At 58.1% G+C, this 24616-nt stretch overlaps 1 protein-coding gene across 1 annotated transcript in view; it reads right to left on the bottom strand.

Moving 5' to 3' along the window:
• Positions 1 to 24616, bottom strand: part of LOC140392272 (chromodomain-helicase-DNA-binding protein 4-like) — a 125913-nt gene that overhangs the window by 335 nt on the left and 100962 nt on the right. The window contains exons 6-10 of the mRNA XM_072477589.1: positions 16904 to 17021; positions 16242 to 16313; positions 1793 to 1945; positions 1023 to 1131; positions 29 to 161 (exon numbers count right to left, since the gene is read on the bottom strand). Of these exons, the coding sequence (XP_072333690.1) occupies positions 29 to 161; positions 1023 to 1131; positions 1793 to 1945; positions 16242 to 16313; positions 16904 to 17021 (585 nt within the window). The remainder of the gene's footprint in view (positions 1 to 28; positions 162 to 1022; positions 1132 to 1792; positions 1946 to 16241; positions 16314 to 16903; positions 17022 to 24616) is intronic.

Below are 24616 nucleotides of genomic sequence, written 5' to 3'. Positions count from 1 at the left end.
CAACCCCTCCCTCCCGCTCTCTTCTCACCTTGAACCTTCGCGCCAGGAACTTGTTCTTAATCTCCAGGAAGTTCCCCCGGTTCATCTCCCCCTTGAAGGGCTCGTTCAAGATGGCATAGTGTGGGTCATTCTGGATGTCCTGCCACCGAGCGTAGCCGTGTCTGAGAGAGGGTTCAGGAAAATGAAAGCGCCCAGCGGGAAAACAGTAACATTCAGTGCCAAGTGCTCAGGCAGGATTGTGCCTCCCCCGGGGCAACTCTTTAGGCTTCGCAGCTGATGGGAGACAGGATTGTGTCCCCGGGGTCTAGTGTTCTGGCTTCGGACTTCATACAGGCTGCATTCTGTCCCCACGGCCTAACGTTCAAACTTTGGATCTGTTGAAGCCAGGACTGTGTCCTCAGAGGTTGTGTTCAGGCTTGTTTGAACCAGCACGGTGTCCCTGGGGCCTAGTATTCAGGCTTCAGGCCTGTTGGAGCCAGAATTGTGTCCCCGAGGCCTAGTAATTGGGCTTTAGACCTGTTGGAGCCAGGATTGTGCTCCCAGGACCTAGTATTCAGGCTTTAGGCCGGTTGGAGCCAGGATTGTTTACCCGGGGCATAGTATTCAGGCTTCAGGTCTGTTGGAGACAGGATTCATAGAATCCCTAGAATACAGAAGGAGGCCATTCGGCCTATTGAGTCTGCACCAGCCCTCGGAAAGAGCACCCTACCCATGTCCACTCCCCCGTCCAATTTCCGTAACCTAACCTACACACATCCCTGGGCACTAAGAGGTAATTTAACATGACCAATCCACCTAACCTGCACATCTTTCGACGGTGGGAGGAACCCTGAGCACCTGGAGGAGCTGGGACCGTGCCTACTATCCCAAAGGAAGTGCAGACAACCTTTGGCCCTTCCCTCTTGACAACCCTCCGTTCTCTTGCCCACACAGTTCCTCCCGCAAAGTGATTTTCTCAGACACCACCCACCCGCCCATCTCCTCCCTCTCCCAAAGTGAGGCTCGGCCTTGATCAAGGATACGTCACAATGCCCATGAGCAGCCAGAAGTCATGTCGCCGATGCCAAATCTCAAAGGTTTTGCCCGTTACAGTTGCCGCACGCTCTTCATTCTGCCAGAGAGAGTGGAGCTCTGTCGAGAGGGAGAGAAAAGAGAGATAATGAGTGAGCATGAGAGAGAGTGAGCGAGCGAAAGTGTGAATGAATGAGAGCGAGTGAGAGAAAGCGAGAAGTAAGCAAGAGTGGGAGAGCATGGGATGAGGGCGAGCGAGTGAGGAGAGTGTTAAATGTACGATAGGATGGGTTTAGGTGTTACGTTGACAGGACTGACCGCGGAAATTAACAGGCTGCCAACCTGAAGAAACGACAAGGTCGAGGAGGCCATAGTGCACCCGGGTCCTGTCAGAGTCGCAAATTTTTATTTAATTTTTTAAAAACATGCCCTAGTCTTTTTTTTCCCCAATTAAGGGGCAATTTAGCATCGCCAACCCGCCTACCCTGCACATCTTTGGGTTGTGGGGTGAGACCCACGCAGACATAGGGAGAATGTGCGAATTCCACACGGATAGTGACCAGGGGCAGGATCGAAATCGGGTCCTCGGAGCCATGAGGCAGCAGTGCTAACCACTGCTCCACCGTGCCACCCAGGGTAGCCAATGTTGAGGGAGAAACTTGCTTAACCCACACAAGGTCTGGGCAAGAAACATCTGATGCGTGGGCTCCCAGCCTCGGCTGGAGGAGAGGGAATGGTATCCCGGTGCGCGCTCCCTACACCCACAAGACCCCCTGCCTACCCGTGAAGCCTCCGTCAGCGATGTTGAACATGAACCGTTGCTTCTCGACCTTCTCCGGCTTCCTGGGGGCGCAGTCCGTCGTGTCTTTGACCACCACAACCTCGCCATTCTGCAGTTTGCTCTCAGTTGTCTCCTCTTCCTCTTTTTTGGACTCTATGTTGGGGGGGGGGGAGGGGGGGGGGGGGGGGGGGGGAGGGTGATAGGATAAAGGTCAGTCTAAGAGGTGTGGGGAGGAGGGGGCCGGACAGCCCCAGACCAGACCTACATTCTGCATTTGCATATAGACATTAACATCGGTACATGTCACTGAGAGGCTGAATCAGACCCAAATGTGACCGTGAGACAAGGGGAGATCTCGTGGAAGGAGACAGAGAGGCACAGAGAGACAGGGAGGGATGTAGAGAGAGACAGGGAGGGAGGCAGAGAGAGAGAGACAGGGGGGGGGGGGGGGTGTCATGAGAATGTCGCTTTAAGAAATGTTTGGCTGCTCATATTACTGCAGTGATGTCAGAGTGTGGGTGGAGCTGGGCTGCCTGTCAGCTTTGTACTTTCGTTTCAGGTTGTTTGCTGCAGGGTGTGTTTTTGTTTCATTTTGAGCGTTGGAGCTGAAGCCAGACAGAGCATGTGCAGTTGATCTCTCTGCCATGAAAAGAACATAGAACACAGAACAGTACAGCACAGAACAGGCCCTTCGGCCCTCGATGTTGTGCCGAGCAATGTCCGAAACCAAGATCAAGCTATCCCACTCCCTGTCATTCTGGTGTGCTCCATGTGCCTATCCAATAACCGCTTGAAAGTTCCTAAAGTGTCCGACTCCACTATCACAGCAGGCAGTCCATTCCACACCCTAACCCCTCTCTACAACCTACCTCAGACATCCCTCCTATATCTCCCACCCTGAATCTTATAGTTATGCCCCCTTGTAACAGCTACATCCACCCGAGGAAATAGTCTCTGAATGTCCACTCTATCTATCCCCCTCATTATCTTATAAACCTCTATTAAGGACTTCCGGTTGCGGCTATGCTGAGCTAAGTTGCACGTTCGGCAGCTCCCGCCAGAAACTGACTTTTGGGCTCTTTTGAGGGGCCCCAGCGGCATTTGTTCGACGGTTCCCAGTGTGGGAAGGCGACAGTACGATTTCCCCGACACTGTATGGATTGGACCAGGAGTGGAGCGGTGAAAAAAGTAATTCTGGTGCAGCGAAAAGTGCAAGGGAGGAAAGCCAAGATGGCGGTGGGTGGAGACCAGGCAGCTTGGGCGCAAGAGCAGCAGGAGTTTCTCAAGCGCTGCTTCACGGAATTGAAAGCAGAGCTGCTGGAGCCGATGAAGGCTTCGATCGACAAGCTGGTTGAGACCCAGAAGGCCTAAGGGGCGGCGATCCGGGCGGTGCGGCAGAAGGCCTCGGAGAATGAGGACGAGATATTGGGCCTTGCGGTGAAGGTGGAGGCGCTGCATAAGAAATGGCAGGAGAAGTTCGAGGACATGGAGAATCGGTCGAGGATGAAGAATCTGCGGATTCTGGGTCTCCCGGAGGGAGTGGAGGGGTCGGATGCTGGAGCATATGTGGTCACGATGCTGAACACGTTGATGGGCGGGGGGGGGGGGGGCCTTCCCGAGGCCCCTGGAGCTGGATGGGGCCCATCGAATCCTGGCAAGGAGGATCAAGTCTAACGAGCCGCCGTGGGCAGTATTGGTGCGGTTCCACCGCTTGGTGGACAGGGACTGTGTCCTAACATGGGCAAAAAAGGAGCGGAGCAGCAGGTGGGCGAATGCAGAGGTGCGTATATACCAGGACTGGAGCGCGGAGGTGGCCAAGAAGAGGGCCGGGTACAATCGGGCTAAGGTGGTTCTGCATCGGAAGGGGGTGAAATTTGGGATGCTGCAGCCGGCGCGACTGTGGGTCACGTTTAAGGACCGGCACCATTACTTTGAGACGCCGGAGGAGGCGTGGACCTTTATTCAGGCCGAAAAGTTGGACACGGACTGAGGGGAGGTTGTGAGGGGAGGTCGCGGGAGGCTACTGTGGTTACTGTGCTTTGGGGGATGTTGGGGGATGTTCTATTCTGTTCTGTATTGTTTCCTTGGGTGCTGGGTGGGGTAGGGTGAATTGGTTCGAAGTGAGGGTTTTGTGAGAGTGTGGGCGTCGGTGGTTGGAAGGAAGGGGCCCTGTTGCGGGGAGGGGAGATGGGAGGCCAGAGGTGGGGGAGCTGGGATTAGGCCGCAAAAGGGAGATGCGCCAGAGAGGGCGGGGCCAGTCTGATGCAAAGTGCGGGCTTTTCCCCACGCTAGGGAAGTAAGGGGGCAGGGCCGGGGTGGGAAGGGCGGTGTTGGAGAGGAGCTCCAACTGATGGACAAGGGGGGGGGGGGGGGGGGGCAAGACTACCACACTGGGGGGTCGATGGAGTGGCCGGGGTCAGCAGGAGTCAGCTGATTTAAGAGAGTGCTATGGGGAGCTTGGGGGGGGGGGCGGGGGAGAGAGAGAGGAGAGAAACTGGGTTGCTGCTGCATTGGCCAAAGGTGAGCTGGAGCTCGGAGAGAGTCGGGGGGGGGGTTCTGCCGCTGGGGGGAATGGAGAGTGCGGGAGGCGCGGGCACGTTGCTGGTCTAGAAAAGGGGATGGCTAATCGGCTGGGGGTGGGGAGGGGCGGAAGCCCCCTGATCCGGCTGATAACTTGGAATGTGAGGGGCCTGAACGGGCCAGTCAAGAGGGCCCATGTGTTCGCACACCTGAAGGGACTGAAGGCAGATGTGGTCATGCTCCAGGAGACGCATTTGAGGGTGGCAGGTCAGGTTAGGCTTAGAAAGGGGTGGGTAGGGCAGGTTTTACACTCTGGGTTGGACGCAAAGAATCGAGGGGTGGCGATTTTGGTGGGGAAGCGGGTGTCGTTTGAGGCGCTGAACATCATGGCAGACAATGGAGGTAGGTATGTGATGGTGAGTGGTAAGCTGCAGGGGGTTCGGGTGGTATTAGTGAATGTATGTGCCCCGAATTGGGACGATGCTGGATTTATGCGGCGCATGTTGGGCAGGATTCCGGACCTGGAGACAGGGAGCTTGATAATGGCGGCGGTGGCCAAGGTGCTGAGGGGGTTTATGGACCAGATGGGAGGAGTGGACCCGTGGAGGTTTGTCAGGCCGGGGGCCAGGGAATTTTCTTTTTTTCCCCCACGTCCATAAAGCCTACTCCCGGATAGACTTCTTCGTTATGAGCAGGGCACTAATTCCGTGGGTGGAGGACACGGAGTATTCGGCCATAGCCATCTCAGACCATGCCCCGCATTGGGTGGAGCTGGAGCTAGGGGAGGAGCGGGACCAGCGCCCGGTGTGGCTCCTGGATGTGGGCTCGCTGGCGGATGAGGTGGTGAGCGGGCGGATCCGGGGGTGCATTGAAAGCTATCTAGAGGCTAATGATAATGGGGAGGTGCAGGTGGGGTTCGTCTGGGAGGCGCTGAAGGCGGTGATTAGGGGAGGGATAATCTCCACTAGGGCCCACAAGGAGAGGAAGGAGAAGAGAGAAAGGGAGAGATTGGTGGGGGAGATTTTAAGAGTAGATAGGAGGTATGCAGAGGTCCCCGAGGAGGGACTACTCAAGGAGCGACGAAGCCTCCAGGCCGAGTTCGACCTGTTGACCACCAAGAAGGCAGAGGTGCAGTAGAGGAAAGCGCAAGGGGTGGTGTATGAATACGGGGAGAAGGCTAGCCGGATGTTGGCACACAAGCTTCGGAAGCGGGAGGCAGCGAGGGAGATTGGGGGAGTTAGGGATAAAGGGGGGAACACGGTGCGGAGTGCGGTGGGAATAAATGGGGTATTTAGAGACTTTTATGAGGGGCTGTACAGGTCTGAGCCCCTGACGGAGGAGGGGGGGGATGCGTCGATTTTTGGATCGACTGACGTTCCCGAGGGTGGAGGAGGAGCAGGTGGCTGGGCTTGGGGCACCGGTAGTGCTGGAGGAGCTGACTAAGGAGCTGGGGAGTATGCAGGCAGGGAAGGCACCGGGGCCAGATGGGTTCCCGGTGGAATTTTACAGGAAGTATATGGACCTGTTGGGCCCTCTACTAGTGAGGACTTTCAATGAGGCGAGAGGGGGGGGGGCCCTACCACCGACGATGTCCAGGGCACTGATCTCGCTGATCTTGAAGCGGGACTAGGACCCATTACAGTGTGGGTCATATAGGCCAATCTCTCTCCTCAACGTGGACACGAAGCTGTTAGCGGAGGTGTTGGCTACCAGAATTGAGGACTGTGTCCCGGGGGTTATTCATGAGGACCAGACGAGTTTTGTTAAGGGAAGGCAGCTGAATACCAATGTGTGGAGGCTCCTTAACGTAATCATGATGCCTACAGTGGAGGGGAAGCGGAGATAGTGGCGGCGATGGACGCGGAGAAAGCCTTCGATAGTGTGGAGTGGGGGTACCTCCGGGAAGTGTTGAGGAGGTTTGGGTTCGGGGAGGGGTTCATTAGTTGGTTTAGGTTACTTTACAAAGCCCCGGTGGAGAGTGTGGCCACGAATCGGAGGAGGTCGGAATACTTTCGGCTGTACCTGGGGACAAGGCAGGGGTGCCCCCTATCCCCCTTGCTATTTGCGTTGGCAATTGAGCCTTTGGCTATGGCTCTAAGGAAGTCCAGGAGCTGGAGGGGGCTGGTCCCGGGTGTTTCTGAAGCGGAGTAGGGACAGAGGAGGGCTAGAGTTACCTAATCTGTGTGGGTATTACTGGGCTGCCAATGTGGTGATGATACGCAAGTGGGTAATGGAGGAGGAGGGGGCGGTGTGGAAGAGGCTGGAGATGGCGTCCTGTGTGGGCACGAGTCTGAGAGCGCTGGTGACAGCACCGCTGCCGCTCCCGCCGACTAGGTACACCACGAGTCCGGTGCTCTCGGGGGGGTGGGTTGGAGAGGGCAGGGTCTCGGCGATCTACCAGGAGATGCAGGAGGAGGAGGAGACCTCAGTGGAGGAGCTAAAGGGTAAATGGGAGGAGGAGCTTGGGGAGGAGATAGACCAGGGTACGTGGGCGGACGCCCTGGGTAGGGAGGAGCTTGGGGAGGAGATAGACGAGGGTACGTGGGCGGACGCCTTGGGTAGGGTTAATTCTTCCTCCTCTTGCGCCAGGCTTAGCCTGATACAATTTAAGGTTCTTCACAGAGCGCATATGACGGATGAGGCTGAGCAGGTTCTTTGGGGTGGAAGACAGGTGTGGGCGGTGCTCGGGGAGCCCTGCAAATCATACCCATATGTTCTGGGCGTGCCCGGCGCTGGATGGGTTCTGGAGGGGTATTGCGAGGACGGTGTCTAAGGTGGTGAACACCCAGGTCAAGCCGAGCTGGGGGTTGGAACTATTTGGGGTATCGGACGAGCCGGGAGTGCAGGAGGCGAAAGAGGCCGATATTCTGGCCTTTGCGTCCCTGGTAGCCCGGCGGAGGATTCTGCTACAGTGGAAAGATGCGAGGCCACCGAGCGTGGAAGCCTGGATCAGCGACATGGCAGGGTTCATGAAATTGGAGAGGGTAAAATTTGCCTTGAGAGGGTCTGTGCAAGGGTTCTTCAGGCGGTGGCAACCGGTCCTAGACTTTCTAGCGGAACGTTAGGAGGTGGTCAGCAGAAGCAGCATCCCAGAGGGGGGGGGGGGGGGGGGTTTCTACTGTGTTTATTATTGCTTAATGGGGGGGGGGGGGGGGTTTGTATATTGGGGGAATTAGTGATGTAGTTGTAAGATGTTTATTTATGTGTTCTTTGTTTTTCTTTTTTCTGCAAGGGGGCGGGGGGGGGTTGTTGAAAATATGTAAAAGTTTGAATAAAAATATTTCTAAAAAAAAAAAACCTCTATTAAGTCGCCTCTCATCCTCCTCCGCTCCAAAGAGAAATGCCCTAGCTCCCACAACCTTTCCTCATAAGACCTATCCTGCATACCAGGCAGCATCCTGGTAAATCTCCTTTGCACCCTTTCCAATGCTTCCACATCCTTCCTATAATGAGGTGACCAGAACTGCACACAATACTCCAAATGTGGTCTCACCAGGGTCATGTACAGTTGCAGCATAACCCCACGGCTCTTAAACTCAAGCCCCCTGTTAATAAACGCTAACACACTATAAGCCTTCTTCATGGCTCTATCCATTGGAGTGGCAACCTTCAGAGATCTGTGGCCATGAACCCCAAGATCTCTCTGTTCCTCCACATTCCACAGAACCCTGTCGTTGACTCTGTAATCCGCATTCAAATTTTTTCTCCCAAATTGAATCACCTCGCACTTATCAGGGTTAAACTCCACCTGCCATTTTTCGGCCCAGCTCTGCATCCTATCAATGTCTCTTTGCAGCCTACAACAGCCCTCCACCTCATCCACTACTCCACCAACCTTGGTGTCATCAGCAAATTTACTGACCCACCCTTCAGCCCCCTCCTCCAAGTCATTGATAAAAATCACAAATAGCAGAGGACCCAGCACTGATCCCTGTGGTACACCGCTGGTAACTGGTCTTCAGTCTGAAAATTTTCCATCCACCACCACCCGCTTCTTCTATGTGATAGCCAGTTACTTATCCAATTGGCCAAATTTCCCTCTATCCCACACCTCCTTACTTTCTTCATGAGCCGACCATGGGGAACCTTATCAAACGCCTTACTAAAATCCATGTATACGACATCAACTGCTCTACCTTCATCTGCACACTTAGTTACCTCCTCAAAGAATTCAATCAAATTTGTGAGGCAAGATCTACCCTTCACGAATCCGTATTGACTATCCCGGATTAAGCTGCATCTTAGCAAATGGTCATGAATCCTATCCTTCAGGACCTTTTCCATTATCTTCCCGACCACCGAAGTAAGACAAACCGGCCTATAATTACCAGGGTCATTCCTATTCCATTTCTTGAACAGAGGAACAACATTCGCCACTCTCCAGTCCTCTGGCACAAACCCCGTGGACAGTGAAAAGACCATCTATATGGTTGCTAAGATATGTTCACCATATGTTTTAAAAGGTTAACTTGAGTTCATAGAATAAACATTTTGCTATAAAAAAATACTTTTCCATTTCTGCTGTACCACACCTGTAGAGTGGGCCGTGTGCTCCCCATACCACAATCTATTAAAAGTTGTGGGTCAGGTAAACACCATCATACACTTTGGGGTTCTCTAAACCCTGGCCCATAACAGGAGGCAGAGAGAGACCGGGAGGAATGCAGAGAGAGAGAGATGGGGGGACGCAGAGATTGGGGGGGACACAGTCGGATGGACGCAAAGGGGGGACGATGCAGAGAGGGGGCGGCGCAGAGGGGGGGGGGCGGCGCAGAGGGGGGGGCGGCGCAGAGGGGGGGGGGGCGGCGCAGAGGGGGGGGGCGGCGCAGAGGGGGGGGGGCGGCGCAGAGGGGGGGGGCGGCGCAGAGGGGGGGGGCGGCGCAGAGGGGGGGGGCGGCGCAGAGGGGGGGGGCGGCGCAGAGGGGGGGGGCGGCGCAGAGGGGGGGGGGCGGCGCAGAGGGGGGGGGCGGCGCAGAGGGGGGGGCGGCGCAGGGGGGGGGCGGCGCAGAGGGGGGGGCGGCGCAGAGGGGGGGGCGGCGCAGAGGGGGGGGCGGCGCAGAGGGGGGGGCGGCGCAGAGGGGGGGGCGGCGCAGAGGGGGGGGCGGCGCAGAGGGGGGGGCGGCGCAGAGGGGGGGGCGGCGCAGAGGGGGGGGCGGCGCAGAGGGGGGGGCGGCGCAGAGGGGGGGGCGGCGCAGAGGGGGGGGCGGCGCAGAGGGGGGGGCGGCGCAGAGGGGGGGGGCGGCGCAGAGGGGGGGGCGGCGCAGAGGGGGGGGCGGCGCAGAGGGGGGGGGCGGCGCAGAGGGGGGGGCGGCGCAGAGGGGGGGGCGGCGCAGAGGGGGGGGCGGCGCAGAGGGGGGGGGGCGGCGCAGAGGGGGGGGCGGCGCAGAGGGGGGGGCGGCGCAGAGGGGGGGGGCGGCGCAGAGGGGGGGGCGGCGCAGAGGGGGGGGCGGCGCAGAGGGGGGGGCGGCGCAGAGGGGGGGCGGCGCAGAGGGGGGGGGGCGGCGCAGAGGGGGGGGCGGCGCAGAGGGGGGGGGCGGCGCAGAGGGGGGGGCGGCGCAGGGGGGGGGGCGGCGCAGGGGGGGGGCGGCGCAGAGGGGGGGGCGGCGCAGAGGGGGGGGCGGCGCAGAGGGGGGGGCGGCGCAGAGGGGGGGGCGGCGCAGAGGGGGGGGCGGCGCAGAGGGGGGGGGCGGCGCAGAGGGGGGGGCGGCGCAGAGGGGGGGCGGCGCAGAGGGGGGGGCGGCGCAGAGGGGGGGCGGCGCAGAGGGGGGGCGGCGCAGAGGGGGGGCGGCGCAGAGGGGGGGCGGCGCAGAGGGGGGGCGGCGCAGAGGGGGGGGCGGCGCAGAGGGGGGGGCGGCGCAGAGGGGGGGGCGGCGCAGAGGGGGGGGCGGCGCAGAGGGGGGGGCGGCGCAGAGGGGGGGGGCGGCGCAGAGGGAGGGGCGGCGCAGAGGGGGGGGCGGCGCAGAGGGGGGGGCGGCGCAGAGGGGGGGGCGGCGCAGAGGGGGGGGCGGCGCAGAGGGGGGGGCGGCGCAGAGGGGGGGGCGGCGCAGAGGGGGGGGCGGCGCAGAGGGGGGGGCGGCGCAGAGGGGGGGGCGGCGCAGAGGGGGGGGCGGCGCAGAGGGGGGGGGCGGCGCAGAGGGGGGGGCGGCGCAGGGGGGGGGGCGGCGCAGGGGGGGGGCGGCGCAGGGGGGAGGCGGCGCAGAGGGGGGGGCGGCGCAGAGGGGGGGGGCGCAGAGGGGGGTGACGCAGAGGGGGGTGACGCAGAGGGGGGTGACGCAGAGGGGGGTGACGCAGAGAGGGGTGACGCAGAGAGGGGCAAAGGGGGGCGGAAGACAGAGGGACAGAGGGGGGAGACAGAGGGGGGGAGAGACAGAGGGGGGGGAGACAGAGGGGGGGGGAGACAGAGGGGGGGGGGGAGACAGAGGGGGGGGAGACAGAGGGGGGGGGAGACAGAGGGGGGGGGGAGACAGAGGGGGGGGGAGTCAGAGGGGGGGGAGACGGGGGGGGGGGGGAGACGGGGGGGGGGGGAGACGGGGGGGGGGGAGACGGGGGGGGGGGAGACGGGGGGGGGGGAGACAGAGGGGGGGAGACAGAGGGGGGAGACAGAGGGGGGGGAAGACAGAGGGGGGGGAAGACAGAGGGGGGGGAAGACAGAGGGGGGGGAAGACAGAGGGGGGGGAAGACAGAGGAGGGGGAAGACAGAGGGGGGGGAAGACAGAGGGGGGGGGAAGACAGAGGGGGGGGGGGAAGACAGAGGGGGGGGGGGAAGACAGAGGGGGGGGGGAAGACAGAGGGGGGGGGGAAGACAGAGGGGGGGGGAAGACAGAGGGGGGGGAAGACAGAGGGGGGGGAAGACAGAGGGGGGGGAAGACAGTGGGGGGGAAGACAGAGGGGGGGGGAAGACAGAGGGGGGGGGAAGACAGGGGGGGGGGGAAGACAGAGGGGGGGGGGAAGACAGAGGGGGGGGGGGAAGACAGAGGGGGGGGGGGGAAGACAGAGGGGGGGCGGGGAGAGAAAGACAGTCGGTGGTGTTGTCGATAGTGTGGAAGGATGTAGCAGGTTACAGAGGGATATAGATAATCTGCCAGGCTGGGCTGAGAGGTGGCAAATGGAGTTTAATGTAGAGAAGTGTGAGGTGATTCACTTTGGAAGGAATAACAGGAATGCGGAATATTTGGCTAATGGTAAAGGTCTTGGAAGTGTGGATGAGCAGAGGGATCTAGGTGTCCATGTACATAGATCCCTGCCCTGAAAGTTGCCACCCAGGTTGATAGGGTTGTGAAGAAGGCCTATGGAGTGTTGGCCTTTATTGGTAGAGGGATTGAGTTCCGGAGTCGGGAGGTCATGTTGCAGCTGTACAAAACTCTGGTATGGCCGCATTTGGAGTATTGCGCATAGTTCTGGTCACCGCATTATAGGAAGGACGTGGAAGCTTTGGAGCGGGTGCAGAGGAGATTTACCAGGATGTTGCATGTTACATGGATAGAGCAGGGACAGGAATGGATGTTGCAGGTTCCGGGGTTTAGGTGTTTTAGTAAGCTCAGAGAAGGAGGCAAAAGAGGGGGAGGTGTGGCGCTGCTAGTCAAGAGCAGTATTACGGTGGCGGAGAGGATGCTAGATGGGGACTCTTCTTCCGAGGTAGTATTGGCTGAAGGTAGAAACAGGAAAGGAGAGGTCACCCTGTTGGGAGTTTTTTATAGGCCTCCTAATAGTTCTAGGGATGTAGAGGAAAGGATGGCGAAGATGATTCTGGATATGAGCGAAAGTAACAGGGTAGTTATTATGGGAGACTTTAACTTTCCAAATATTGACTGGAAAATATATAGTTCGAGTACAATAGATGGGTCGTTTTTTGTACAGTGTGTGCAGGAGGGTTTCCTGAAACAATATGTTGACAGGCCAACAAGAGGCGAGGCCACGTTGGATTTGGTTTTGGGTAATGAACCAGGCCAGGTGTTGGATTTGGAGGTAGGAGAGCACTTTGGGGACAGTGACCACAATTCGGTGACGTTTACGTTAATGATGGAAAGGGATAAGTATACACCGCAGGGCAAGAGTTATAGCTGGGGGAAGGGCAATTATGATGCCATTAGACGTGACTTGGGGGGGATAAGGTGGAGAAGTAGGCTGCAAGTGTTGGGCACACTGGATAAGTGGGGCTTGTTCAAGGATCAGCTACTGCGTGTTCTTGATAAGTATGTACCGGTCAGACAGGGAGGAAGGCGTCGAACGAGGGAACCGTGGTTTACCAAGGAAGTGGAATCTCTTGTTAAGAGGAAGAAGGAGGCCTATGTGAAGATGAAGTGTGAAGTTTCGGTTGGGGCGATGGATAGTTACAAGGTAGCGAGGAAGGATCTAAAGAGAGAGCTAAGACGAGCAAGGAGGGGACATGAGAAGTATTTGGCAGGAAGGATCAAGGAAAACCCAAAAGCTTTCTATAGGTATGTCAGGAATAAGCGAATGACTAGGGAAAGAGTAGGACCAGTCAAGGACAGGGATGGGAAATTGTGTGTGGAGTCTGAAGAGATAGGCGAGATACTAAATGAATATTTTTCGTCAGTATTCACTCAGGAAAAAGATAATGTTGTGGAGGAGAATGCTGAGCCCCAGGCTAATAGAATAGATGGCATTGAGGTACGTAGGGAAGAGGTGTTGGCAATTCTGGACAGGCTGAAAATAGATAAGTCCCCGGGACCTGATGGGATTTATCCTAGGATTCTATGGGAGGCCAGGGAAGAGATTGCTGGACCTTTGGCTTTGATTTTTATGTCATCATTGGCTACAGGAATAGTGCCAGAGGACTGGAGGATAGCAAATGTGGTCCCTTTGTTCAAAAAGGGGAGCAGAGACAACCCCGGCAACTATAGACCGGTGAGCCTCACGTCTGTAGTGGGTAAAGTCTTGGAGGGGATTATAAGGGACAAGATTTATAATCATCTAGATAGGAATAATATGATCAGGGATAGTCAGCATGGCTTTGTGAAGGGTAGGTCATGCCTCACAAACCTTATTGAGTTCTTTGAGAAGGTGACTGAACAGGTAGACGAGGGTAGAGCAGTTGATGTGGTGTATATGGATTTCAGCAAAGCGTTTGATAAGGTTCCCCACGGTAGGCTATTGCAAAAAATACGGAGGCTGGGGATTGAGGGTGATTTAGAGATGTGGATCAGAAATTGGCTAGCTGAAAGAAGACAGAGGGTGGTGGTTGATGGGAAATGTTCAGAATGGAGTACAGTCACAAGTGGAGTACCACAAGGATCTGTTCTGGGGCCGTTGCTGTTTGTCATTTTTATCAATGACCTAGAGGAAGGCGTAGAAGGGTGGGTGAGTAAATTTGCAGACGATACTAAAGTCGGTGGTGTTGTCGATAGTGTGGAAGGATGTAGCAGGTTACAGAGGGATATAGATAAGCTGCAGAGCTGGGCTGAGAGGTGGCAAATGGAGTTTAATGTAGAGAAGTGTGAGGTGATTCACTTTGGAAGGAATAACAGGAATGCGGAATATTTGGCTAATGGTAAAGTTCTTGAAAGTGTGGATGAGCAGAGGGATCTAGGTGTCCATGTACATAGATCCCTGAAAGTTGCCACCCAGGTTGATAGGGTTGTGAAGAAGGCCTATGGAGTGTTGGCCTTTATTGGTAGAGGGATTGAGTTCCGGAGTCGGGAGGTCATGTTGCAGCTGTACAGAACTCTGGTCCGGCCGCATTTGGAGTATTGCGTACAGTTCTGGTCACCGCATTATAGGAAGGACGTGGAGGCTTTGGAGCGGGTGCAGAGGAGATTTACCAGGATGTTGCCTGGTATGGAGGGAAAATCTTATGAGGAAAGGCTGATGGACTTGAGGTTGTTTTCGTTGGAGAGAAGAAGGTTAAGAGGAGACTTAATAGAGGCATACAAAATGATCAGAGGGTTGGATAGGGTGGACAGTGAGAGCCTTCTCCCGCGGATGGATATGGCTGGCACGAGGGGACATAACTTTAAACTGAGGGGTAATAGATATAGGACAGAGGTCAGAGGTAGGTTCTTTACGCAAAGAGTAGTGAGGCCGTGGAATGCCCTACCTGCTACAGTAGTGAACTCGCCAACATTGAGGGCATTTAAAAGTTTATTGGATAAACATATGGATGATAATGGCATAGTGTAGGTTAGATGGCTTTTGTTTCGGTGCAACATCGTGGGCCGAAGGGCCTGTACTGCGCTGTATTGTTCTATGTTCTATGTTGCCTGGTATGGAGGGAAAATCTTATGAGGAAAGGCTGGTTGACTTGAGGTTGTTTTCGTTAGAGAAGAAGGTTAAGAGGAGACTTAATAGAGGCATACAAAATGATCAGGGGGTTGGATAGGGTGGACAGTGAGAGCCGTCTCCCGCGGATGGAAATGGCTAGCACGAGGGGACATAGCTTTAAACTGAGGGGTAATAGATATAGGACAGAGGTCAGAGGTAGGTTCTTTACGCAAAGAGTGGTGAGGCCGTGGAATGCCCTACCTGCAACAGTAGTGAACTCGCCAACCTTGAGGGCAATTAAAAGTTTATTGGATAAGCATATGGATGATAATGGCATAGTGTATGTTAGATGGCTTTTGTTTCGGTGCAACATCGTGGGACGAAGGGCCTGTACTGCGCTGTATCGTTCTATGTTCTAAGACAGAGAGGGGGGGGAGACAGAGGGGGGGGGGGAAGACAGAGGGGGGGGGGGGGAAGACAGAGGGGGGGGGGGGGGGAAGACAGAGGGGGGGGAAGACAGAGGGGGGGGGAAGACAGAGGGGGAGGGGAAGACAGAGGGGGGGGGGGGAAGACAGAGGGGGGGGGGAAGACAGAGGGGGGGGGGAAGACAGAGGGGGGGGAAGACAGGGGGGGGGGAAGACAGGGGGGGGGGAAGACAGGGGGGGGGGAAGACAGGGGGGGGGGGGAAGACAGGGGGGGGGGAAGACAGGGGGGGGGGAAGACAGGGGGGGGGAAGACAGAGGGGGGGGAAGACAGGGGGGGGGGAAGACAGAGGGGGGGGGAAGACAGAGGAGGGGGAAGACAGAGGGGGGGGGAAAGACAGAGGGGGGGGAAGACAGAGGGGGGGGAAGACAGAGGGGGGGGGAAGACAGAGGGGGGGGGAAGACAGAGGGGGGGGGAAGACAGAGGGGGGGGGAAGACAGAGGGGGGGGGGAAGACAGAGGGGGGGGGAAGACAGAGGGGGGGGGAAGACAGGGGGGGGGGAAGACAGAGGGGGGGGGAAGACAGGGGGGGGGAAGACAGAGGGGGGGAAGACAGAGGGGGGGAAGACAGAGGGGGGGGGAAGACAGAGGGGGGGGGAAGACAGAGGGGGGGGGAAGACAGAGGGGGGGGAAGACAGAGGGGGGGGAAGACAGAGGGGGGGAAGACAGGGGGGGGGAGAAGACAGAGGGGGGGGAGGGAGAAGACAGAGGGGGGGGGAGAAGACAGAGGGGGGGGGGGAGAAGACAGAGGGGGGGGGAGAAGATAGGGGGGGGGAGAGAAGATGGGGGGGGGGAGAAGATAGGGGGGGGGAGGGAAGACAGAGGGGGGGGGAGGGAAGACAGAGGGGGGGGGAGAAGACAGAGGGGGGGGGAGAAGACAGAGGGGGGGGGAGAAGACAGAGGGGGGGGGGTAGAAGACAGAGGGGGGGGGGGAGAAGACAGAGGGGGCGAGAAGACAGAGGGGGGTGGGGGGGAGACAGAGAGAGGGGCGAAAGACAGAGACAGAGAGTGAGGAGGCCAAAGAAAAACAGATAAGCATAGAGAGAGCGATGGAAAGGTTTAGGGGTGAATTCCAGAGGTGGAAATGGAGCAAACTGTGAGGTGTTGGACATGGATGAGTGCAAAGATCTTGGAGAGATGCAGTGGGCTGGACATGTTACAGAGATAGAGGAGGTTACCGAGATAGGGAGGGGTGTAGGCAACAGGTCAAATTTCAAAGTTCAGACCTGGTTTGACCTCAGTGCTGACAGGACTCTCCACTTTCTCCGCAGGTTTCTCCGAGACGGCCTCCTCCACAGCTGAAATACAAGGCAGAAGAATGGCGTCAGAGGCTTGGCCCGTATGTATGTGCGAGGGTATGGGATTCTCTGGTGCCGGTTTTTCGGCAGGGGCGGGAACCGCGCCGCGCCAGTCGAGGGCAGCGGTCCCCCCTGGCAATTCTCCGGCCCACGATGGGCCGAGTGGCCACCCGTTTTCGGCGGGTCCCGCTGGCGTAAAATGCATCAGGTCCGTACCGGCGGGACCTGGCTCTGCGGGCAGCCTGCGGAGACCTCGAGGGGGCGCGGGGGTATCTGGCCCTGGGGGCCCACCGATCCGCGGGCGGGCCTGTGCTCTGGGGGCACTCTTTCCATCTGCACCGGCGGGTGTAACAGTCCGCCATGGCTGGCGTGGAGATGAACCCCCTGCACAGGGGCTAGGATTACGCCAGCATACGCTGGCGCTCCCGTGCATGCGCCAACTCGCGCCAGCGGGTGGAGGCCCTTTGCGGAGGATTCCGCACCTTCCGGGGGCCCGATGCCGGAGTGGTTCACGCCACTCCTCGGCGCCGGTATGGCCCGCCCCGCCGGTTAGGGGAGAATCCCGCCACAGGTTCCCCACCCCCACTCACCTTTCATCTCCACGTCCACCGGTTCAGCCGGCCTCTCCTTCACCTCGACCACGTCGTCATCTTTGGGTTCTTCCGGAGGTTTCTCAGCGGTCTTCTCCCCCTCAGTGGGCGGCGAGGCCTAGAGGAGCGGGACACAAGAATGGAGGCATCAGTGAGATGGGGAGAGAGGGGGACAGAGAGCGAGAGGGGGACAGAGAGCGAGAGGGGGACAGAGAGCGAGAGGGGGACAGAGAGCGAGAGGGGGACAGAGAGCGAGAGGGGGACAGAGAGCGAGAGGGGGACAGAGAGCGAGAGGGGGACAGAGAGCGAGAGGGGGACAGAGAGCGAGAGGGGGACAGAGAGCGAGAGGGGGACAGAGAGCGAGAGGGGGACAGAGAGCGAGAGGGGGACAGAGAGCGAGAGGGGGACAGAGAGCGAGAGGGGGACAGAGAGCGAGAGGGGGACAGAGAGCGAGAGGGGGACAGAGAGCGAGAGGGGGACAGAGAGCGAGAGGGGGACAGAGAGCGAGAGGGGGACAGAGAGCGAGAGGGGGACAGAGAGCGAGAGGGGGACAGAGAGCGAGAGGGGGACAGAGAGCGAGAGGGGGACAGAGAGCGAGAGGGGGACAGAGAGCGAGAGGGGGACAGAGAGCGAGAGGGGGACAGAGAGCGAGAGGGGGACAGAGAGCGAGAGGGGGACAGAGAGCGAGAGGGGGACAGAGAGCGAGAGGGGGACAGAGAGCGAGAGGGGGACAGAGAGCGAGAGGGGGACAGAGAGCGAGAGGGGGACAGAGAGCGAGAGGGGGACAGAGAGCGAGAGGGGGACAGAGAGCGAGAGGGGGACAGAGAGCGAGAGGGGGACAGAGAGCGAGAGGGGGACAGAGAGCGAGAGGGGGACAGAGAGCGAGAGGGGGACAGAGAGCGAGAGGGGGACAGAGAGCGAGAGGGGGACAGAGAGCGAGAGGGGGACAGAGAGCGAGAGGGGGACAGAGAGCGAGAGGGGGACAGAGAGCGAGAGGGGGACAGAGAGCGAGAGGGGGACAGAGAGCGAGAGGGGGACAGAGAGCGAGAGGGGGACAGAGAGCGAGAGGGGGACAGAGAGCGAGAGGGGGACAGAGAGCGAGAGGGGGACAGAGAGCGAGAGGGGGACAGAGAGCGAGAGGGGGACAGAGAGCGAGAGAGAGAGAGAGAGAGAGAGAGAGAGAGGTATACAGAAAGAGAGAGAGAGGGAGGGACAGTGCGTGAGAGAAGGAGTCAGAGCGAGAGGTTGAAGGAATTGAAGGCAGATAAATCCCTAGGGCCTGAGAATCTGCATCCCAGAGTGCTTAAGGAGGTGGCTCTGGAAATAGTGGATGTATTGGTGGTCATCTTCTGGGATTCTATACACTCTGGAACTGTCCCTGCAGATTGGCAGGTAGGTCACGTCACTCCAATATTTAAAAATGGAGAGAGAAAGCAGGGAATTATAGACCAGTAAGCCTAACATCGGTAGTGGGGAAAATGCTTGAATCCATTATCAAGGACTTTATAGCGGAACATTTGGAAAGCAGTGGCAGAATCAGTCAGAGTCAGCATGGATTTATGAAGGAAAATCATGCTCGACAAATCTGTTGGAATTCTTTGAAGATGTAGCCAGTACAGTTGACAAGGGGGAGGCAGTCGATGTGGTATATTTGGACTTTCAGAAGGTGTTTGACAAAGTCCTGCGTAAGAGATTATTATGCAAAATTAAAGCGCATGGGATTGGGGGAAATGTATTGAGGTGGATAGAAAACTGGTTGGCAGAGAGGAAACAAAGAGTATGGATTAATGGGTCCTTTTCAAATTGTCAGGCAGTAACCAGTGGGGTACCACAGGGATCGGTGCTGGGACCCCAGCTATTCACAATAGATATTAATGATTTGGATGAGGGAACAAAATGTAACATCTCAAAATTTGCAGATGATACCAAGTTAGGTGGGAGGGTGAATTGTGACGAGGATGCAGGGATCCTACAGCAAGATCTGGACAGGTTGGGCGAGTGGGCAAATCAATGGCAGATGCAGCATAATTTGGATAAGTGAGGTTATTCACTTTGGAAGCAAAAACAGGAAGGCAGATTACTACCTGCATAGTTATAAATTGGGAGAGGGGAGTGTGCAGCGGGACCTGGGTGTCCTTGTGCACCATTCGCTGAAGGTAAGCATGCAGGTGCAGCAGGCGGTAAAGAAGGCGAATGGTATGTTGGCCTTTATTGCGAGAGGTTTCGAGTACAGAAGCAGGGATGTGTTGCTGCAATTGTACAGGGCCTAGGTGAGGCCACACCTGGAGTATTGTGTGCAGTTTTGGTCTCCTTCTCTGAGGAAGAATGTTCTTGCTCTCGAGGGAGTGCAGCGAAGGTTTACCAGACTGATTCCAGGGATGGCGGGACTGTCATATGAGGAGAGATTGACGAGGTTGGGATTGTTCTCGCTGGGAGTTCAGAAGAATGAGGGGGGATCGCATAGAGACTTATAAAATTCTAACAGGACTAGACAGGGTAGATGTTACCAATGATAGGTGTGTCCAGAACCAGGGGTCACAGCCTGAGGATTCAGGGTAAACCATTTTGTACAGAGATAAGGAGACATTTCTTCACCCAAAGAGTGGTGAGCCTGTGGAATTCATTACCACAGGAAGTATTGATGCTAAATCATTGAATATATTCAAGAGGCGGCTAGATATAGCACTTGGGGATAAAAGACCAGGGATGTACTTCTGAGGCTGTATAAGGCTCTGGTCAGACCCCATTTGGAGTATTGTGAGCAGTTTTGGGCCCCGTATCTAAGGAAGGTTGTGCTGGCCCTGGAAAGGGTCCAGAGGAGGTTCACAAGAATGATCCCTTGAGTGAAGAACTTGTCGTATGAGGAACGGTTGAGGACTCCAGGTCTGTACACATTGGAGTTTAGAAGGATGAGGGGGGATCTTTTTGAAACTTACAGGATACTGCGAGGCCTGGATAGAGTGGACGTGGAGAGGATGTTTCCACTTGTAGGAGAAACTAGAAGCAGAGGACGCTATCCCAGACTAAAGGGACGATCCTTTAAAACAGAGATGAGGAGGAATTTCTTCAGTCAAGGGGTGGTGGACCTGTGGAAATCTTTTTTGCAGAACGATGTGGAGGCCAAATCTCTGAGTGTCTTTAAAACAGAGATAGATAGGTTCTTGATTAATAAGGGGATCAGGGGTTATGGGGCGAAGGCAGGAGAATGGGGATGAGAAAATATCATTCATGATTGAATGGTGCAGCAGACTCGATGGGCGGAGTGGCCTAATTCTGCTCCTGTGTCTTATGGTCTTATGGGAGAATGGGATCAAAGGCTATGGGGAGAAAGCAGGATTAGGCTATTGAATTGGATGTCAGCCATGTTTGTGATAAGTGACAGAGCAGACTCGAAGGGCCAAAAGGCCTCCTCCTGCTCCTATCTTCTATTTATCTGTGAGAGAGATGCAGAGCGAGGCACAGGGGGGAGGCCGAGCGAGGCACAGGGGGGAGGCCGAGCGAGGCACAGGGGGGAGGCCGAGCGAGGCACAGGGGGGAGGCCGAGCGAGGCACAGGGGGGAGGCCGAGCGAGGCACAGGGGGGAGGCCGAGCGAGGCACAGGGGGGAGGCCGAGCGAGGCACAGGGGGGAGGCCGAGCGAGGCACAGGGGGGAGGCCGAGCGAGGCACAGGGGGGAGGCCGAGCGAGGCACAGGGGGGAGGCCGAGCGAGGCACAGGGGGGAGGCCGAGCGAGGCACAGGGGGGAGGCCGAGCGAGGCACAGGGGGGAGGCCGAGCGAGGCACAGGGGGGAGGCCGAGCGAGGCACAGGGGGGAGGCCGAGCGAGGCACAGGGGGGAGGCCGAGCGAGGCACAGGGGGGAGGCCGAGCGAGGCACAGGGGGGAGGCCGAGCGAGGCACAGGGGGGAGGCCGAGCGAGGCACAGGGGGGAGGCCGAGCGAGGCACAGGGGGGAGGCCGAGCGAGGCACAGGGGGGAGGCCGAGCGAGGCACAGGGGGGAGGCCGAGCGAGGCACAGGGGGGAGGCCGAGCGAGGCACAGGGGGGAGGCCGAGCGAGGCACAGGGGGGAGGCCGAGCGAGGCACAGGGGGGAGGCCGAGCGAGGCACAGGGGGGAGGCCGAGCGAGGCACAGGGGGGAGGCCGAGCGAGGCACAGGGGGGAGGCCGAGCGAGGCACAGGGGGGAGGCCGAGCGAGGCACAGGGGGGAGGCCGAGCGAGGCACAGGGGGGAGGCCGAGCGAGGCACAGGGGGGAGGCCGAGCGAGGCACAGGGGGGAGGCCGAGCGAGGCACAGGGGGGAGGCCGAGCGAGGCACAGGGGGGAGGCCGAGCGAGGCACAGGGGGGAGGCCGAGCGAGGCACAGGGGGGAGGCCGAGCGAGGCACAGGGGGGAGGCCGAGCGAGGCACAGGGGGGAGGCCGAGCGAGGCACAGGGGGGAGGCCGAGCGAGGCACAGGGGGGAGGCCGAGCGAGGCACAGGGGGGAGGCCGAGCGAGGCACAGGGGGGAGGCCGAGCGAGGCACAGGGGGGAGGCCGAGCGAGGCACAGGGGGGAGGCCGAGCGAGGCACAGGGGGGAGGCCGAGCGAGGCACAGGGGGGAGGCCGAGCGAGGCACAGGGGGGAGGCCGAGCGAGGCACAGGGGGGAGGCCGAGCGAGGCACAGGGGGGAGGCCGAGCGAGGCACAGGGGGGAGGCCGAGCGAGGCACAGGGGGGAGGCCGAGCGAGGCACAGGGGGGAGGCCGAGCGAGGCACAGGGGGGAGGCCGAGCGAGGCACAGGGGGGAGGCCGAGCGAGGCACAGGGGGGAGGCCGAGCGAGGCACAGGGGGGAGGCCGAGCGAGGCACAGGGGGGAGGCCGAGCGAGGCACAGGGGGGAGGCCGAGCGAGGCACAGGGGGGAGGCCGAGCGAGGCACAGGGGGGAGGCCGAGCGAGGCACAGGGGGGAGGCCGTGCGAGGCACAGGGGGGAGGCCGAGCGAGGCACAGGGGGGAGGCCGAGCGAGGCACAGGGGGGAGGCCGAGCGAGGCACAGGGGGGAGGCCGAGCGAGGCACAGGGGGGAGGCCGAGCGAGGCACAGGGGGGAGGCCGAGCGAGGCACAGGGGGGAGGCCGAGCGAGGCACAGGGGGGAGGCCGAGCGAGGCACAGGGGGGAGGCCGAGCGAGGCACAGGGGGGAGGCCGAGCGAGGCACAGGGGGGAGGCCGAGCGAGGCACAGGGGGGAGGCCGAGCGAGGCACAGGGGGGAGGCCGAGCGAGGCACAGGGGGGAGGCCGAGCGAGGCACAGGGGGGAGGCCGAGCGAGGCACAGGGGGGAGGCCGAGCGAGGCACAGGGGGGAGGCCGAGCGAGGCACAGGGGGGAGGCCGAGCGAGGCACAGGGGGGAGGCCGAGCGAGGCACAGGGGGGAGGCCGAGCGAGGCACAGGGGGGAGGCCGAGCGAGGCACAGGGGGGAGGCCGAGCGAGGCACAGGGGGGAGGCCGAGCGAGGCACAGGGGGGAGGCCGAGCGAGGCACAGGGGGGAGGCCGAGCGAGGCACAGGGGTAGACCGAGCGAGGCACAGGGGGAGACCGAGCGAGGCACAGGGGGAGAGTGAGGCACATGGAGGGGGAGGAAGAGCGAGAGAGGGAGAGAGAGAGAGAGAGAGAGAGAGAGAGAGAGTGTGCGTGAAACAGGCAACAAGAGAGAGCAAGTGAGAAAGACAGAGAGCAATCGATGCACATTCTCCCCGTGTCTGAGTGGGTTTCACCCCCACTACCCAAAGATGTGTCGGTTAGATTGCACCTTAATTGGAAAAATAAATAATTGCCTACTCTAAATTTATTTTAAAAAAGAGAGAGCGAGACAGAGCGAGAGGGAGACAGAGAGCAAGAGCGAGAATGAGACAGCGAGAATGAGTGCGCAAAAATGAGAGAGCGAAAGAGAGGCAGAGAATGAGAAATTGCTCACGACCCCCTTCTATCATCCCAGCATGTGAGATGGGCAGACTTCACGGAAAGCCCTGGAGTCATCAAAACATAGTCGAGCAAGTCAGAGATTTCCTGCTTCGATCTCTCATGGTGATTCCTGCAATACACACCCGAGAGTGTCCCCATGTTTGTGGTGGTGTGCTACAACGTGCCCAATCTAATCATTACGAGGAGCACTACTTCATGGAATTTAGTAGCCACTTTGGGATGAGGAGGAAGGGAAGCTGCCACATGCAACTGGACGAAACGAGGGGCCGCATTATAAGACTTCTTTTAAAAGGAGCTTCCTCACCCCAACATGGATCCAGTACTCCCTCACAGTGCAGCTATGTCTATCTCTACATGACACAGTGCTCCTAGTGTACATCATTTAATAAAGGCCAAGAGCAAAAACCTTCACACAACAAAACATCAATAATATAAAAAACCCAGAATCATTCACCCATTTGCATCCCGTCACTGACTGTCTTGTGACTTGCTTTGCCTGACTAGTGCTCTGACACAATGCTATTCGGATTGGATTTGTTTATTGTCACGTGTACCGAGGTACAGTGAAAAGTATTTTTCTGCGAGCAGCTCAACAGATCATTAAGTACATGAGAAGAAAAGGGAATAAAAGAAAATACATAATAGGGCAACACAACATATACAATGTAACTACATAAGCACCGGCATCGGATGAAGCATACAGGGTGTAGTGTTAATGAGGTCAGTCCATAAGAGGGTCATTTAGGAGTCTGGTGACAGTGGGGAAGAAGCTGTTTTTGAGTCTGTTCGTGCGTGTTCTCGGACTTCTGTATCTCCTGCCCGATGGAAGAAGTTGGAAGAGTGAGTAAGCCGGGTGGGAGGGATCCTTGATTATACTGCCCGCTTTCTCCAGGCAGCGGGAGGTGTAGATGGAGTCAATGGATGGGAGACAGGTTCGTGTGATGGACTGGGCGGTGTTCACGACTCTCTGAAGTTTCTTGCGGTCCTGGGCCGAGCAGTTGCCATACCAGGCTGTGATGCAGCCAGATAGGATGCTTTCTATGGTGCATCTGTAAAAGTTGGTAAGAGTCAATGTGGACATGCCGAATTTCCTTAGTTTCCTGAGGAAGTATAGGCGCTGTTGTGCTTTCTTGGTGGTAGCGTCGACTTGGGTGGACCAGGACAGAGTTTTGGAGATGTGCACCCCATGGAATTTGAAACTGCTAACCATCTCCACCTCGGCCCCGTTGATGCTGACAGGGGTGTGTACAGTACTTTGCTGCCTGAAGTCAATTACCAGCTCTTTAGTTTTGCTGGCATTGAGGGAGAGATTGTTGTCGCTACACTATTCCACTGGCTGCTGACTTTCTGTGGTCAAGGCTGCTCTTGAACAGGGATATTGTTGGACAGCTTTGCTCCTTGAAGTCCCAGCTTCTCACTGCACCGCCTCAGCATGTTAAAAGCAAACATTGCCAGAAATACTCAGCAGGTCGGGCAGCATGTGTGAGGAGATAAACTGAGGTAAAGTTTCAGATTTGTGACCTTTGAACAGGACTAGGAAAAATTAGAAATGTAATAGATTTTGAGCAAGTGAAAGGGGAAGGGGGCAAGAGGAGCAAAAGTTAAAATCTTTGTTGGGACGGAGGCCGGAGAAACTTAAACGATGAAAGGTTTCAGGGTGAAAGACAAAAGGGAGTGATAATGGGATTGAGAGGAGGCAGGAATGGGGGCTATCTAATAAATGCAGTCAACGAAATAAGAGAAACAAGGGGAAAAACAAGGAACT

Source organism: Scyliorhinus torazame, chromosome 16 (genome assembly GCF_047496885.1).
Source record: "Scyliorhinus torazame isolate Kashiwa2021f chromosome 16, sScyTor2.1, whole genome shotgun sequence".
Classification (NCBI taxonomy): Eukaryota; Metazoa; Chordata; class Chondrichthyes; order Carcharhiniformes; family Scyliorhinidae; genus Scyliorhinus; species Scyliorhinus torazame.
Note: the sequence above shows the minus strand (reverse complement) of the source record. Positions and strands in the feature narration are given on the sequence as shown.